A 17415-nucleotide genomic window follows, 5' to 3' on the forward strand; every position below is an offset into this window, starting at 1 on the left:
CCTGTAGCCAATTGGAAGCCGCAGAATCCCCGTCGGACGTTCGGCTTCCGAAAGAATGTTCGCAAACTGGAACACTCACTTCTGGGTTTGCGACGTTCGGGAGCCAAAGCGTTCGAGAACTAAGCTGTTCGAAAACCAAGGTACGGCTGTATTTACTTTGCTTCTCCCCCTGAAATATTCCTGTGGGTGTCATACTCTCAAACCCATGTCTAACCACGTCTCTCCAGTATTACAAAGTTACCAATTAATCTGCTGCCAGCATTTGTACACTGAGAACAGAGAAATGGGGCCTCGGCCCTTTTAATTCGGATGCTAACCTGATTTTTTTTGGTCTGATTCCCACAGACTATCCTGGTTGGAGACAGCGGAGTTGGGAAGACATCACTGCTGGTTCAGTTTGACCAGGGCAAGTTCATACCAGGCTCCTTTTCTGCAACTGTGGGCATCGGATTTACCGTAAGGGCCACTTGGCTACTCTAGGCATGTTTGAGAATGGTTACTTACATGAGGGCAGACCTTTACTATACAGTGGTACCTCGGGTTAAGTACTTAATTTGTTACAGAGGTCTGTACTTAACCTGAAACTGTTCTTAACCTGAAGCACTGCTTTAGCTAATGGGGCATCCTGCTGCTGCCGCGCTGCCAGAGCACGATTTCTGTTCTCATCCTGAAGCAAAGTTCTTAACCTGAAGCACTATTTCTGGGTTAGCGGAGTCTGTAACCTGAAGCGTATGTAACCCGAGGTACCACTGTACAAGTACTGACATCTGGCTTTCTGTGCAATGAAGCCCAGCAGATGGTGGTAGCAAATTAAATCGAAGACTGCATCATCAGGAAACTGGCCTAAACACCAGGATGTTACACCTATTTATGGGGTTCCAGATATCACTACATTGGGGGTGAGAAATCTGTGGTCCTATGGGTTAAACCACAGAGCTGTGGGTTAAACCACAGAGCCTAGGGCTTGCCGATTGGAAGATGGGCGGTTTGAATCCCCGCATCAGGGTGAGCTCCCGTTGCTCGGTCCCTGCTCCTGCCAACCTAGCAGTTCGAAAGCACGTCAAAGTGCAAGTAGATAAATAGGTACCGCTCCGGTGGGAAGGTAAACAGCATTTCTATGTGCTGCTCTGGTTTCACCAAAAGCGGCTTAGTCATGCTGGCCACAGGACCTGGAAAATCTGTTTGCGGACAAACGCCAGCTCCCTTGGCCAGTAAAGCGAGATGAGCGCCGCAATCCCAGAGTCGTCCGCGACTGGACTTAACTGTCAGGGCTCCTTTACCTTTTATGGGTATTATTAGACTCCACTTCCCAATAGCCTCAGCCAGAAGGGTCAGTGGCCAGGGATGATGGGAGTTGTACCAACAGAAGTTAGTGGTAGGACCCAGAACCTGCTCAGCATACCAAATCTATGGCTGTCCTGGACAGAAGTGTCTGGTTCTCTACACCATCCCTCACCCAGTCCTAGAATCCTGTGCTGTTCCTGCTATTATCCTTCCTTTTCTCCATTCCTTTCCTCTCACCCCTGTTGCCACCACTGCAGCTGATGAAGTTGGTGCCTCATGAGGCTCTTCCTAGATCCATTAGAAACATGGAGGAGGAGTCCTTCCAAGCTGCCAGCCAGTCAGAGCACACAGCCTAGATTAACCCAATCTCAGCACAGGTAGTTGACCCCATGGAAAGGACAGTAATAAACATTGGAAAGTTTCTGTCCAATTCTTCCCCTATCCATCGTCAGCCACTACTAATGAAACAGAAGAAAAAGAATTAGCACTGATAGGACTTCCACTTGCCTTATTGCTATGCAAGGGTGTGTGTGTGTGTGTGTGTGTGTGTGTGTGTGTGTAGTACCACCAAAGTGCAGCACATTGTCAATTATTTTGTCTGTTATTATATGTTTACCATTGAGAGCATCAGATACATTTTCTGCCTTAGGCACCAACACACACACACACAAACACTTGTTTATTTAAAATTTGTGTGTGTGTTTATTTATTGAAAATGTTTCTGTACCACTCCTCATCAGTAATACTAGGGAGGCACACAACAAAGCAATACGTGCAATGCCATTCCAATAAAATCAGCACATGAAAATACAATGGCATGCATTATAATCCATAGCAGACCAGTCAGATACCACTCACAAACCCTCACAAATGCCTGGGTGGACAGATGGGTCTTTAGCCCTCGCTCTGGCATCGTCTGTGTAAAATTACAGAGAGAGAAATGGAGCCCAGCAGCAGAGGACAGAGGAAGCTGCTTTATACTGAGCCATTGGTCTCTCACGCTCAGTATTGCAGATGGACTGACAGCAGCTGTCTAGCAAATTAGGCAGGAATCTCTCCCAGTCCTATTTAGAGATGCCAGGATTCGACCTGGGACCTTCTGCATCCAGAGCGGATGCTCTGCCACTGAGCTGTGACCCTTCCCCTAAAAGAGGAGGTCTGTTATGTACTGAGTCAAATAGGATCCAAACTGCAGCAGTTTGATTGGTCCTAGAACAATAGGATCCAAAAGGCAGCAGTCTGATTGGTCCTAGAACAATAGGATTCAGAATGCAGCAGTCTGATTGGTCCTAGAACAATGCAGCAGTATGATTGGTTGGCAGGAACCACCCAGTCATGCTCCAGATTGAAGTGAATCCACAACCTGATTGGCTTACAGTAGAATTCCGGAATTAGCCAATCATGTGCAGCCCATTGTGTAAATAATGTATATAAAGCAGATACTTCGAGGGGACTTCCATTCCTCCTCACCACTATGAGCTGAATAAAGAGCATGAAATCACTTTGCGACTCTGAGTATATTTCACTGGCGACGAAGGTGGGATCCCGCTGAGCTGACTGCCACACACAGCACCGCAGCACCGCCACCTGCCGCACCGCTGCCTCGCACCGTGTATCCAGGCTTCAGCTCCGGGACACAAGGAACTCAGAATGGCAACCGACAGCAGCTTCTCGCCGTTCAACCCAGCATCCGGAGACTGGGAAGCGTACGCCTCCCGTTTCACCTTCCTCCTAGAAGCCAAAGGGGTCACCGATGAAGAAGACGCCAAGAAGAGGGCAATATTCTTCAGCGTTTGCGGAGAGGAGACATTTGAAATCGCCCGGGCTCTCCTTGCGCCTGAAGACGTTGCTACTGTTCCATACAAAACAATAATGGAACAGCTGAAGGGGCACTTTTCGCCACAGCCCTCAGTGGTAGCTCGTCGAAATGCCTTCTATGCAAAGCGGCAAGCCCCTGGGGAAACCATAACTGGGTTTGTGACCTCTCTCCGCCAAGCCGCCCGGTTCTGCAACTTCTCAGAGCTGGAGAACATGCTTCGTGACCGCCTCGTCGGTGGCCTGAGGGATGAGAAGCTGCAACGACGCCTCTACGCTAAGAAGAACCTAACGTTCCAGGTCGCTCTGGAGGAGGCCCTGGCAACGGAAGCTGCCGAGAGGTCGACGCAAGAGGCACGGCCGAGCCAGCCATCCCAACCGAGGGTCCACCACGAAGACCTCACCGACGACTCAGGATCTGACAGGGAGGAGGTGCACCGAGTACAGCAGCGCACTCAAGCAGCCCACATACCACAGCTGCCTCGACGAGAAGGAGGGAACTGCGCAAGCTGTGGAGAAAGTCACGAGAGGAGGACCTGCCGTTTCCGCAACGCAGAGTGCAGGCAGTGCAGAAAAGTGGGACACATCGCCCGGGTGTGTCGGGCTCGGCCCACCCGATGCCAGGCATCAGATGACCAATCCAAGAACCCCAGGTCCCGGGGCCCAACGCACCAAGGCAACTCGACGGAGCTCACGGACTTCCAGGTATACCAGTTGCCCCACCCCAACGTAGAAAAAATTTATGTAGAGGTACAGATAGAGGGGGCCCCATGCCGCATGGAGCTTGACACGGGTTCAACTCTATCCATAATCTCGGCAAGGACCTTAAGGAAACTGTGTCCTACTGGGGGTCCCAAACTCAGGCCGGCCCCATTCACCCTCCGGGACTTCCAGAAACGTAAGGTCCCCACAATGGGGGTGGGGACCTTCAGGGTGCAATACCGAGGGCGGACGCGGCAACTGGACTTACTTGTGGTCAAGGGCCCCTACATTAGCCTACTGGGATTGTCATGGTTTGGACCACTGGGGCTAGCTGTCACCGGGGTGAACCACACTAGCTTACAAGTGGACGTGGACGCCATATGCAAGGAATTTCCGGGGGTTTTCGATGGGAAATTGGGACAGTATACGGGCCCCCCCATTGCTCTACAGCTTGACCCCGCAGTACGACCGGTCAGGCTCAAGGCCCGCCGGGTCCCGTTCGCCCTGAAACCCCGTATAGATGAGGAATTGGACCGGCTCATGGAGCAAGGAGTGCTGGAACCGGTGCCTAATGCCCCCTGGGAAACCCCAATCGTCACACCTGTCAAGCCTAATGGTTCAGTCCGCATCTGCGCAGACTACAAATGTACTATAAACAAGGCCCTCACGGCCCATGCATACCCAGTGCCAGTGGTCAGCCATGTCCTTGCCACCCTGGCTGGGTCGAAAATTTTTGGCAAGCTGGACTTGGCCCAAGCATATCAACAGCTGCCAGTAGATGAGGCCACAGCAGAGGCACAGACGATTGTGACGCACAGAGGAGCATTCAGGGTAAAGCGGCTGCAATTCGGTGTCAGCGTGGCACCAGGCATATTCCAGAATCTAATGGACTCTCTCCTTAAAGGGATTCCTGGCGTCACCCCCTTCTTCGATGATGTGTTGATTGCCGGGCCCACACCAGAGGAGTTTGAGGACCGCCTCCGCACCGTTCTGCACCGTTTCCAGACAGCAGGTCTCAAGGTGAAGCGGGAAAAATGTCTACTAGGAGTGCCCCAGGTGGACTTTCTGGGATTTATGGTGGACGCAGAAGGGGTCCACCCGACTGGGGACAAGGTACGGGCCATTTGTGATGCCCCAGCGCCCAAGAACAAGACTGAACTTCAGGCCTTCTTGGGACTATTGAACTTTTACCATTCCTTCCTTCCCCACAAGGCGGCGGTAGCGGAGCCCCTACACAGACTCCTGGACAAGCGGGCCCCTTGGGTGTGGGGCCAGCGCCAGGAGGCCGCATTCCAGGCAGTCAAGGACTTGCTTGTCTCAAACTCGGTCTTGGCACACTTTGACGAGAGGCTGCCGGTGGTGCTAGCATGCGACGCCTCACCCTATGGCATTGGCGCTGTCCTGGGACACCAACTCCCAGATGGAAGAGAGGTACCGGTGGCATACTTTTCCCAGACACTCAACGCAACTGAGCGGAACTACTCACAAATTGACAAGGAGGGTCTGGCAATCGTGAAGGGAGTTAAAAAATTCCATGATTTCTTGTACGGGCGGCCCTTCACCGTGGTGACTGACCACAAACCGTTGCTTGGCTTGTTTGCCCCCGAAAAGCAGACCCCCCAAGTGCTGTCTCCTCGCGTCCTCAGGTGGTCAATTTTCCTTACCAGCTACCAGTATGCACTGATTCACCGCCCTGGGAAGGCGATGGGCCATGCGGACGCCCTCAGCAGGCTGCCACTACCGGAAACAGGCCCTGACCCAGCACCTGCACAAGAGGTTATGAGCCTGGAGCTGCTTCCTGACCGCCCCATTCAGGCACAAGAAGTTGCACACCATTCCAAGAAAGATAGGGTCATCTCCCGGGTCCTGGACTGGGTGTGGAGGGGATGGCCCAGCAGCAGCCCCGGGCCAGAATTCGCCGGCTACACAACCCGCAAACATGAACTGTCGGCCCACAAGGGGTGCCTGTTATGGGGAAGCAGGGTCGTTGTTCCCCAGCCCCTCCGAAAAAGGGTCCTCACAGCCCTACACGAGACACACCCTGGGGTAGTAAGAATGAAGGCCCTTGCCAGGAGTTATGTGTGGTGGCCGGGGATTGACGGAGAGATAGAGGCCTGGGTCAAACACTGCCAGGCCTGCCAAGAATCCCGCCCAGATCCCCCAAGGGCCCCAGTCCAGTCCTGGGAGTCCGCCCGAGCACCATGGTCACGACTGCATGTGGACTTCGCTGGCCCCTTTCAGGGGAAAACATTCTTCATAGTGGTGGACTCCTACACCAAATGGCTGGAAGTCGCACTGGTACCGTCCACTTCTACGTCCGCAGCCATCCGGGTACTACGCAGGCTGTTTGCTACCCACGGGCTCCCTGACACTCTCGTCTCAGACAACGGGACTGCATTTACGTCAGGAGAATTCCAAACCTTCACAGCGCAGAACGCCATCCGCCACATCCGTTCGGCGCCATTCCACCCTGCCACCAATGGCCAAGCAGAACGCATGGTGCGGACCACCAAGGAAACCCTTCGCCGCATGACGCAAGGGGATTGGGAGTACCGCCTTGCCACATTCCTTCTAGCACAGCACAGCACCCCCAGCTCAACAACTGGCAGGAGCCCCGCTGAACTACTAATGGGTCGGCGCCTTGCAATCAGATTGGACCGCCTTCACCCCGATAGAGCTCAGGATGAGGTAGTGGTGGGGGAAGGCAGGAACCCCCGGACCTTCGAGGCCCAGGACCCAGTGTACGCAAAGAATTTTGGGGCAGGCCCTGCATGGGTACCCGCCACAGTCACCAGGGTCACTGGCCCCGTGTCGTACGAGGTGCTAACAGATGGGGGGCAATGCTGGCGCCGCCACTGCGACCAGATACGCCGACGATTCCCGGGAGAAAACCAGGAGGAGGAGGACAGGTCAGAGGAGTCCCAAGGGAACAGTGGGGCAGTGAGGCCCATAGAGCAGCAGGGGCCAGCAGGAGAGGCAGAATCAGTAAATACAGAGAGGACCCGTGAGGCTGAAAGGACACCGGAACCAGAACCACGACTGAGCGAGCCGGTTGCGCCAGACCAAACAGCCCCATCACAGCCAGCATCCTTGGAACACGAGCCAGAACCTGAACCCCGGACCAGGGAACACCCCAGGCCGCAACGCACACGTAGGCCGCCAGCGTACCTTGAGGACTATGAATGCGACCTCCCGGGCAGGACTGGAACTTAGAGGGGAGGGGTGTTATGTACTGAGTCAAATAGGATCCAAACTGCAGCAGTTTGATTGGTCCTAGAACAATAGGATCCAAAAGGCAGCAGTCTGATTGGTCCTAGAACAATAGGATTCAGAATGCAGCAGTCTGATTGGTCCTAGAACAATGCAGCAGTATGATTGGTTGGCAGGAACCACCCAGTCATGCTCCAGATTGAAGTGAATCCACAACCTGATTGGCTTACAGTAGAATTCCGGAATTAGCCAATCATGTGCAGCCCATTGTGTAAATAATGTATATAAAGCAGATACTTCGAGGGGACTTCCATTCCTCCTCACCACTATGAGCTGAATAAAGAGCATGAAATCACTTTGCGACTCTGAGTATATTTCAAGGTCTCTTGCCAGAGAATAGGTGAAAGGAAGGCCATTCAGTCTCAGACCTAAGGAAACTTTCGATGGATACTTCTACTGCTGAAAGGGCTGCTTAACCCTACCCATTGCCCAGCCCTTTCCCACTGCAATTGCCACCCGCAAACTGCTTCCCCCCCAATATGCACCCCCCCAGGTGCATATTTACCCCTGCAAATATCTACCTGGAGCCCCACAAGAAGACAAACAGCCCTCTGTGTGTTGGGGGAACAGGAACTGGGGGTTGTATCTGACCAAGTCATTAAATAGGGCCGCAGGTGGCGCTGTGGTCTAAACCACTGAGCCTAGTGCTTGCCGATCAGAAGGTCGGTGGTTTGAATCCCCGCGACAGGGTGAGCTCCTGTTGCTCGGTCCCTGCTCCTGCCCACCTAGCAGTTTGAAAGCACGAAGTGCAAGTAGATAAATAGGTACCGCTCTGGCGGGAAGGTAAACGGCGTTTCCGTGTGCTGCTGTGGTTCGCCAGAAGCGGCTTAGTCATACTGGCCACATAACCCGGAAGCTCCCTCGGTCAGTAAAGCGAGATGAGCACCGCAACCCCAGAGTCGGCCACGACTGGACCTAACGGTCAGGGGTCCCTTTACCTTCCTTTAAGTCATTACATGCATGGAACAACTTCCACTTGTGCGCAATGGAGCGCCGCCTCCTTCCCCTGCTCAGCCACCCTACCCAACCCCCCAGCTGTCTGGAGGAAATTCAAAGGAAGTGCGGGTGAGAAGGGAAGGGAAGTTCCATTAAGCAGCTAAAAATTGTTCCACTTTCTCTCTCACACACACACACACATGCAGAAACATCTACAAAAAATTGCCCCCTTGTAAATCTCCTTTTCCTTAACGGAAGCAGCAGCCTGGATTTTTATGCACATGCCATGTGTAAGCCCCCTCAAGTACATATTATTTTTGCTAAATGGTTTCCTAATTGCCTTATTTCTGCTCCTGCCACGATGTATTCAGTACAGGCCATGCCTCCCCCCCAAAAAAGCACCCTCGTCGTTGTTTTTCATTGTTTGGTATCTTGCAGCAACACCATGTCTGAGCCGCGATGGCGTGTCCCACACACAAGGTGTTCTTTAATAACACACCTAGCAAAACTAAGTGATAAGAGCAGTGCTGACGTATGCAAAGCTCTGCCAGTGACTGGGATAAACAGGGCAGAAGGCACATTTATGCCCCTTTGCCAGCCATTGCTTCCCACCCTGAAATGTGTGGATAGCTGGAATGTGTCTTCACCCCAGGCACCCATGATGCACAACAACCACCCTGTGACCTGCTTTATATGTTGTTTCCGTGTGTGTGTGTGTGTGTGTGCACGCACAAAAATCTCCCTCCTGTCAACCTGTCTGAGAAGGATGAGTGACCAACTCTAAAACCGGCAGGATAAGCTCCAACATTTCTCTGATAAAAATAGGGATGTCCTATTCTATTATTAGGGACACGGGTGGCACTGTGGGTTAAACCACAGAGCCTAGGACTTGGTGATCAGAAGGTTGGCGGTTCGAATCCCCATGATGGGTTGAGCTCCTGTTGCTCGGTCCCAGCTCCTGCCAACCTAGCAGTTCGAAAGCACGTCAAAAGTGCAAGTAGATAAAGAGGTTCCGCTCCGGTGGGAAGGTAAACGGCGTTTCTGTGCGCTGCTCTGGTTCACCAGAAGCGGCTTAGTCATGCTGACCACATGACCCGGAAGCTGTACACCGGCTCCCTCAGCCAATAAAGCGAGATGAGCGTCGTACCCCCAGAGTCGGTCACGACTGGACCTAATGGTCAGGGGTCTCTTTACCTTTACTTTATTCTATTATTATTATTATTATTATTATTATTATTATTACTATTATTATATCCCACCCATCTGACTGGATTGCCCCAGTCACTCAGGGCAGCTACCAACATATGTAAAAATGTATTAAAACTTTGAACATTAAAAAAAAAACTTTCCAGGACATGGCTGTCTTCAGATGTCTTTTGAAGGTTGTATAGTTACCGTATTTTTCGCCCTATAGGACGCACCGGCCCATAGGACACACCTAGATTTGGGGGGGGGGATTAAGGGGGGGAAATTATTATTTTTCCCCAGGCGCGGGGCTGGGGCGAAGTCGCGCCGGGCTCCCACAGCTTGCGGAGAGCTGCGCGAAGCCTGCTCTGGGAGCATGCAGGGCTGGGGCAGCGGAAGCCCGCCGCCAGCATCCAAACCACGTCGGGAGACGTTGCACCTCCCCGCTGTCCCCCGAGCTTGCGGGGCTGGCGGTGGGGCTCTCCATGCTTCAGCGAAAGCCTGCATTCACCCCATAGGACGCACACACATTTCCCCTTCATTTTTGGAGGGGAAAAAGTGTGTCCTATAGGGCGAAAAATACAGTACATATCTCCTTGACTCAGTGGTTTCATAACTCCAGGCCCTCCAACATGTCTCCGATGAATATAGGGACGTCCTATCATACCCTCCAACATTTACCCAATGAAAAGAAGGATGTCCTAAGGGAAAGTGGGACATTCCAATATCAAAACAGAAACCGGGGTGGCTTTTGTAAATCCCGGACTGTCCCTGGAAAATAGGGACACTTGGGAGGTCTGTAAGCTTAGGCTTTTCAAAGTCTGAACTACTGAACCATCCACTACTCAAGGCAGTTCACTTTCCGAAGAGACCCCTAGGGGAGAAGAAGACAATCTGAGGCCTGCCTATCATTAATATTTTTTTTTAAAGAGACATTAAAAACACCCCACAGTTTTTAATGCTTGACAATTTATTATGTTTTTATATGTGTTGGAAGGCACCCAGAGGTGCTGGGGAAACCCAGCCAAATGGGCAGGGAAATAAATAAATAAATAAATAAATAAATAAATAAATAAATAAATTTTTTATTCCAAATGAGCCAGATGACCCATTTACCATGAGCAAGGAATGAAACAACCACAGAGATGTACCTGGGCCCTCATAGCTAGGTACATTTTTTGGATGTGCGCGCACACACACACACACACACACACACTTAGTTGCACATAAATGGCTTTCATCTTTTGATCTTATTTAAATCTTGTTTTTGAGTTGAATTTTAATCAGTTGTTTTTACACCTGGTGTTAGGTCCTCTGAGCCTGGTCTTGGCTGGGGAGGGTGGGGTATGAATAAAATTTATTATTATTATTATCTTTTGCCACTGAGTGACAGGTACAGTGGCCCTTCATGGCAGGCATCAGACCCAGGAGAGGACTTGAGGAAAAGGCCAAACATTTCCTAGGCCAGAACACGGCTGCTCTATGTGTCACCACTTGGGTCTGGCTTGGGGGGAAAGAATTGGGAGACAGAGAAGGAAAGGGCGACGGAGGGCCATCTCCCTCTGCCCCTGATTGGCTAGAGTCAAGTCATGTGTCAGCTTCCTGCTATCTCCTGGTAGCCCTTGGCCCTTTGAGGAGTCCTGCTTAACCGCTGCTCACACCGTGTTCCTGCCTTGTGGTCCTAGCTTGCCTGCCTGCCTTGCCTTGCCTTGCCCTGCCTCCTCGCCTTGTCCGTGCCTTTTGCTTCCTGCCTTTCCTTCTCTCCTGCCTGGATGGATTCCACTCAGCCTTGGGCTCCATCGGCTGCTTGTGAGCAAACATCGCCCCATCCCAGAGGCACCCTGCACAGCACAGCACACCAGCCAGGTCTGTAACCTTCCTCTTCTACAGCCCACGATGGTGGCACTTCTTGTGTTGCTCTGGGAAACAGTGGCATAGCGTGGGGTAGGGCCACAGGGGCGCCAAAAATGGTTAGGGGTGGAAAGTTTCAACACCTGGTGCTGCCTCAATAACATCGCTGGGCTCCGTTGAAAACAGCTTCTTCATGCAAACCAGGAAGTGACATTTCCAGACAACGGAACAACTATTCTTTTATTATCTCCTGGTTGCAATCTCCTGGGTGATGCGGATGCTGTTAGATAGTTGAATGTGCATGTGTACTCTGTTTCCCTCCCTCCCAGCCCCGGGTGCTAGCAACCCAAGTTACACCACTGCTGTGAAATCCCTCATAACTGTAGGCTCTCCTATCCCACAGTTTTTAGAAGAAGGCCTCTTAAAAAACCAGGGGCATGTGTGACATGACATGAGTAGCATTTCCTGGTGTCCTTCCATCCAGATGTTTTGGGCTGCATGTCCCTCCATCCTTGACCGTTGGCTACGCTGACTGAGGCTGATGGGAGATGTGGTCCAAAACATCTGGAAGGCACCAGGCCAGGGGGAACTGCTTTTTGGGCCTATGTGTTGAAGGCCACCATCCCTGGCACCACTTCCCATAATGGTGTAAATGTTCCATGTTCACAATCCACTTGTAGGTGATTTCTTCTGTTATGGTCACCCAGATTCCAAATATGGTATGTGTCGTATTTTCTTGTTTGATATGGTCACGGGAGTCACTCCAGGATTGTTAATTATAAATGGCTATCTCATAACCTTTACCCACTGCTTGTCTTACTGTTTGATGAAAAGTAACAAAGGAGAGGAGGACGCGGGTGGCGCTGTGGGTTAAACCACAGAGCCTAGGGCTTGCCAATCAGAAGGTTGGCGGTTCGAATCCCCGCAACGGGGTGAGCTCCCGTTGCTCGATCCCTGCTCTTGCCAACCTAGCAGTTCGAAAGCACGTCAAAGTGCAAGTAGATAAATAGGTACCGCTCTGGTGGGAAGGTAAACGGTGTTTCTGTGTGCTGTTCTAGTTCACCAGAAGCGGCTTAGTCATGCTGGCCGCATGACCCGGAAGCTGTACGCCGGCTCCCTCGGCCAATAAAGCAAGATGAGCGCCACAACCCCAGAGTCGGCCACGACTGGACCTAACGGTCAGGGGTCCCTTTACCTTTACCTAACAAAGAAGAGACCTTTCCCCTTTCTGGCTGAGTGAAGGGAATGAAATCAGCAGAGTAATTTGCAACAAATGTACCATTAGATTGCTTGCTAGAGGGAGGGGTGATTTGGGCAAAAATATTTTTCCCCTGTGGAAGAACATTTTTGGAAAAAGTTATGGTAGAATGCAAAAACTGTTGTCACTATTAATTGAATTGATTAATTTGTTACTTTTTAAAGGACCATGACTCATTTCTGCAGAAGTGCTGCTATTTGAGATAGTCAACAAACACACAGGACCTGGAAGAAAATGTGTGGAGTGCTCCTTTTCAGGATGCCAGCCAACTGTGCCCTTTTCAGGAAAACTCCATTTAATTTTCTTAACCCCCCCCCCCCATCCCCCAGGTTTTCCTTCCAGCCCCAATTAGTCATTGTTCAGCAGCTACTAAACATGTTCAGCTGTCATTGGGGCGTTTTTGCCTCTAATTTGTTTTAGTAAACTCTGCAAACCTTAGACTTCCCCCAAGGCTGCTGATATCTTCCTCTAGTGTGAGGAGGAGGATGTTTGGCTTACATGAGGTTCCCTGCTCCCAGAATGAGTTGGCTATCAAAATATGCAGTACTGGCTATCAAAATATGCAGTACTGGATAAATTCTGAGAAGCTCTGAAGCGCAAGCCTGCCCCCTTGTGGCACTTTTAGGCAAAAAAGGTTTGATCTTGAGAATTGCGTTTTCAACTTGTTTGAAGGTATTATTCATTCATTCATTCATTTCATAAAATTTATACACCGCTTGATTGTTTTTTTAAAAAAAGTGGTTTACAAAAAAGAATAAAACGATAAAATTATTGGTAAAAACAATTGAAAGCAACTATTTAAAATATTCAAAATATTCAAAGAATAAAATAAAATCAGCCTGTCCCTTGCTACCATCCACACTATGTGGGACACAGAAAAGAGCCTCTCTTGCTGATTGTAGAGAGCAGGCGGTAAAATAAAAATAAGTGTTTTTCAGCCAGTAAAAAGGCAATGAGCCAACCCACAAGCCCCAAAATCTAATAAATCACACGTCTCTGGAATAAAAGGCACTGTACTGTCAAGGAAGCTTTCAGCAGTACAGAATGTTTTTTCCTTAAATATTTACTGGTCTTAGCAGCGTTTGTTCTAAACATGCCTATAATTCAAAATGCTCACTGCCACGCTTTCACTCCCCACGCCTGCAAGAGATTAAATCTGTGGGTTTTTTTAAAGCACAATTAAAAATGAAGTTGGCAGGGCTCTTAGAGGTTTCTTTTACCATGAAGGCAATTTCCCTTTTTATCTGACACAGCTAGAAGACTCCCATGGCTCACCCCATTTGTTGTAAGCCAAGAAGCTTCCTAATATTAATTAGAGTTGCGCCATAGGCGCTCTTGGGCCAGTTGTATCCTCTCAGCCTAGCCTTCCTCCCAGGGTTGTTGTGGAGATAAGATGGGGAGAAGGAGATGCATGTAATGGAAAAGAGGGCCTTCTCGGTGGTGGCACCTGCCCTGTGGAACGCCCTCCCACCAGATGTCAAAGAGGAAAACAACTACCAGACTTTTAGAAGACATCTGAAGGCAGCCCTGTTTAGGGAAGCTTTGAATGTTTGATGGACTATTGTATTTTAATATTCTGTTGGTAGCTGCCCAGAGTGGCTGAGGAAACCTAGCCAGATGGGCGGGGTATAAAGAAATTGTTGTTGTTGTTAATAGCTACTTGGAAAACCACACTAAAGATCTTTCAACAGCTAAACCAAATAAATACTAGGGGAGAGGGCTTGGTGGAATTTTAAACACCGGCTGCTTGCTCTCATAAAGGATATCTAGTGGGGGGGAATAAAATAAAAAACTCTTTCTTAAGGGCAGCTCTTTGCCATTTATCCATATTCAGTCCTGAGCCACATTCCAGAACCATTGAGTTCCTATGTCAAGAATCGCAATTTAATTTGTTCACAATCCTGAGCCAGCCCGAGACATTTTACCGCCTAAGGCAAAGAAGAAAACCCGTCCCCTTCCAGTCATGGTGCATCAAGAGCCTGCTGGATCAGTCCAATAGCCCATGTGGTTACAGTGCCAACCAGATGCCTGTAATAATAATAATAATAATAATAATAATAATAATAATAATAATTTATTATTTATACCCTGCCCATCTGGCTGGGTTTCCCCAGCCACTCTGGGTGGCTTCCAACAGAATATTAAAATACAATAACCTATTAAACATTCAAAGCTTCCCTAAACAGGGCTGCCTTCAGATGTCTTCTCAAAGTCTGGTAGTTGTTTTCCTCTTTGACATCTGGTGGGAGGGCGTTCCACAGGGCAGGTGCCACTACCGAGAAGGCCCTCTGCCTGGTTCCCTGTAACTTGACTTCTTGCAGTGAGGGAACCGCCAGAAGGCCCTCGGCACTGGACCTCAGTGTCCGGGCAGAACGATGGGGTGGAGACGCTCCTTCAAGCGGGAAACCCACAAGCAGGATTTGTGCACAAAGACACCCCCTCACTGTGGTTTCTAGCAACTGATATTCAGAAGCATTACTGCCTTGAACTGTAGGGGCAGAGCCAAGCCATCATGGCTAGGAGCCATTGGTAACCTCATGTGGCCTTCAACCCCGATGCCTTGAACTGGCAAAGAGAAAATGTTACTCCTTGTACCTTCTCACTTTCAGCTGTCCTGCCCTGCAAAGGAAAGAGTTTTGCCATACTCCGTATCAGGGTTACGAAGCCTTTGGGCAAAACTCAGCACCTGCTTGGCTGCACAGGTTTCAGGAGCAGAAAGTTACTATTCTCTCATGAAACTGCAAGAAAACAATTTGCAGGCTCAGTGCGAAGACCATAGATTTTTCTCTGCATTGTGGATTCCTTCATCATTGCCACTTGCGAAACGCCTATGAGAAGCCTTCACTCATTTTGGGTGTTTCAAACACCCCGTGCCAAAGGAACTATAATCTACATTCAGTTTTCCTGATCTGATGAATTTTACATTTCTCGAATATTTTCTGCGGCATTGGTACAGAGACCAGAAATACAGGTTCTTCTAGTGAAGGGTAGTGGGGAATCAGGGCTAAATATAAGGTCTTGGAGACCTGGAGAGTAGCTCGGACAAGCAAAAATAAGTAAATAAATGAGTGAATGGAACATATCTGTGTGTGCCATCTCCTTATGTTTCCACGCACCATTTACTTTCTGGATAAAGGACAGGGCATTGCTGCACACTTAGGAAAAAAACCTTAAACTGCATTCCTACATGAGAGTAAGGCCCATTGAACCCGGTGGGACTTCCTTCTGAGGAGACGTATAGGAGGGCACTGTCACTTTGAACTGCACATAGTTTCTCCCTGCTTATTTATTTATTTAAATGGATTTACTTTTGACAGTCACATAACCTAAGAAACCCAACGGGACCTTCTGCGTTGCAACTTCTCATTTGCACAACAAGATCTAAATTGTTAGGAGGCAGATCTGCAAACAAGTCTAAGCTGATCTGGTTTTAGAGAACTATGTATGGGTTCTGATTCCTAGTCAAACATGAGATTAAGTGTGGGGCTACTTCACAGGAGCTCTGCAATAATCTTGGAACTAGTAGAAGGGCATGTTCTTCTCCCTAAGGAGTGGGGGAAACTTATAATTTATCTTAAGAACCATTGTAAACAGCTAAAATTGTTAGTAGGATTGGAATAACACTTGTACAGTGGTACCTCGGGTTAAGTACTTAATTCGTTCTGGAGGTCCGTTCTTAACCTGAAACTGTTCTTAACCTGAAGCACCACTTTAGCTAATAGGGTCTCCCGCTGCCGCCACATGATTTCTGTTCTTATCCTGAAGCAAAGTTCTTAACCCAAGGTACAATTTCTGGGTTAGTGGAGTCTGTAACCTGAAGCGTCTGTAACCTGAAACATCTGTAACCCGAGGTACCACTGTCGTTTAATTGTGAATTTTGGACATAATGAAGATGTAAGAGTTTTGGATTATTATAATATAAAAGTTGCAGGAGGAAATGGCTAAAAATAGGACCCACAAAGGGGAGGAGGGAAGTCCAGGTGATTATTTGGAATCTTGTTTTTATGTTGTATGTTGGATATGTGTTTGCAAAACTTTAATCTGAAAAACCAAATATAGGCAGCTCTAAGAACGCCAGAATGATATCGCTTGGAAACCCACAGAGTTGCCAATAGGGCCCAATTTGCCAGTGAGGCACTGCCCCACCCACCTAAGTCTAAACTTCTCCAAGGCTACCTGCCTTACAACCAGTCCAGGGGGTTGCCCTGGCTTCTCTGCTTCCACCTTAGTCTCATTGTTGCCCTTTTAGTATAGAGGAGGTTGAGAGGCGGAACTGCAACTGACAGAATTATTAGTTAAGTATACTGTTGACTTATTAATTTGGGTATGTGTTAGAGTTTTTTTAAAAAGGGATTATGTTTGTTTTTATCCTGTTTGTTTTACTGTTTGTTACCTGTCTTGAGTCTGTTTGGAGAGAGAAATAGGATTGAAGGTTGTTGTTTTTAAAAATAACACTATTTTATTTTAAAGTAATAGTATTTAAAAATAATACACGCTCCAGAGTTTTTGATCTTTCATCAGCCTCTTGGTGGGAGGTACAGTTGAAGCTTGTCTACTACTTAACCTAGTAGTTCTCAAAGAAGATGATCTCCTCCTGGTTGCTGTCCCTTTAAGAGTAAGGGTGGAGTTTCATAAGAACAATGGTACAAAATACATAGTCCATGTGGATCTGCCTATGGCAGAGGTGGCTAACTGACTGCCCTCCAGATACTGTGGGCTACAGATGACTAACCATTGGCCATGATTTGAGTTGGAGTCCAACAATAGCTTGAGGATCACCGGTTAGCCACCCGTGGCCACTTAGCTCAATATAGGATTCTCCAATATAGGAAAGAAAATGCTATTCTCTCTGTATGTCCTCTGTGGGAGTTAAGATGGTTGGGGCATTCATTGAATTGCCAAACTAGGGGCCAGGTTGGTATGATGAACAAAGCATTAGAGTTTGACAGAGGAGACCTCTGTTTAAATATTCACTCAGTTAACAGGATGAGTCACTCACTTTTTCATACGGAGCAGTTGAGTGGGTAACATGGAACTGCCTTATGTATAAAACTGAGTTCCTTGGAAGAAGGGCAAGTACACAAACGTGATAAAACCATAATTTGAAAATTCCC

General features: G+C 49.0%; 1 protein-coding gene and 1 long non-coding RNA gene across 3 annotated transcripts in view; both read left to right on the forward strand.

The window, feature by feature from the left end:
- LOC307211175 overlaps positions 1–17415 on the forward strand; it is a 205471-nt gene that overhangs the window by 157771 nt on the left and 30285 nt on the right. The window lies entirely within an intron of this gene.
- Positions 1–17415, forward strand: part of RAB37 (RAB37, member RAS oncogene family) — a 78384-nt gene that overhangs the window by 33775 nt on the left and 27194 nt on the right. For both annotated transcript variants that reach the window (XM_079967487.1, XM_079967484.1), the window contains exon 2: positions 346–456. In XM_079967487.1, the coding sequence (XP_079823613.1) occupies positions 346–456 (111 nt within the window). The remainder of the gene's footprint in view (positions 1–345; positions 457–17415) is intronic.

This window comes from Podarcis cretensis (assembly GCF_951804945.1).
Source record: "Podarcis cretensis genome assembly, chromosome: 2".
Lineage (NCBI taxonomy): Eukaryota > Metazoa > Chordata > Lepidosauria > Squamata > Lacertidae > Podarcis > Podarcis cretensis.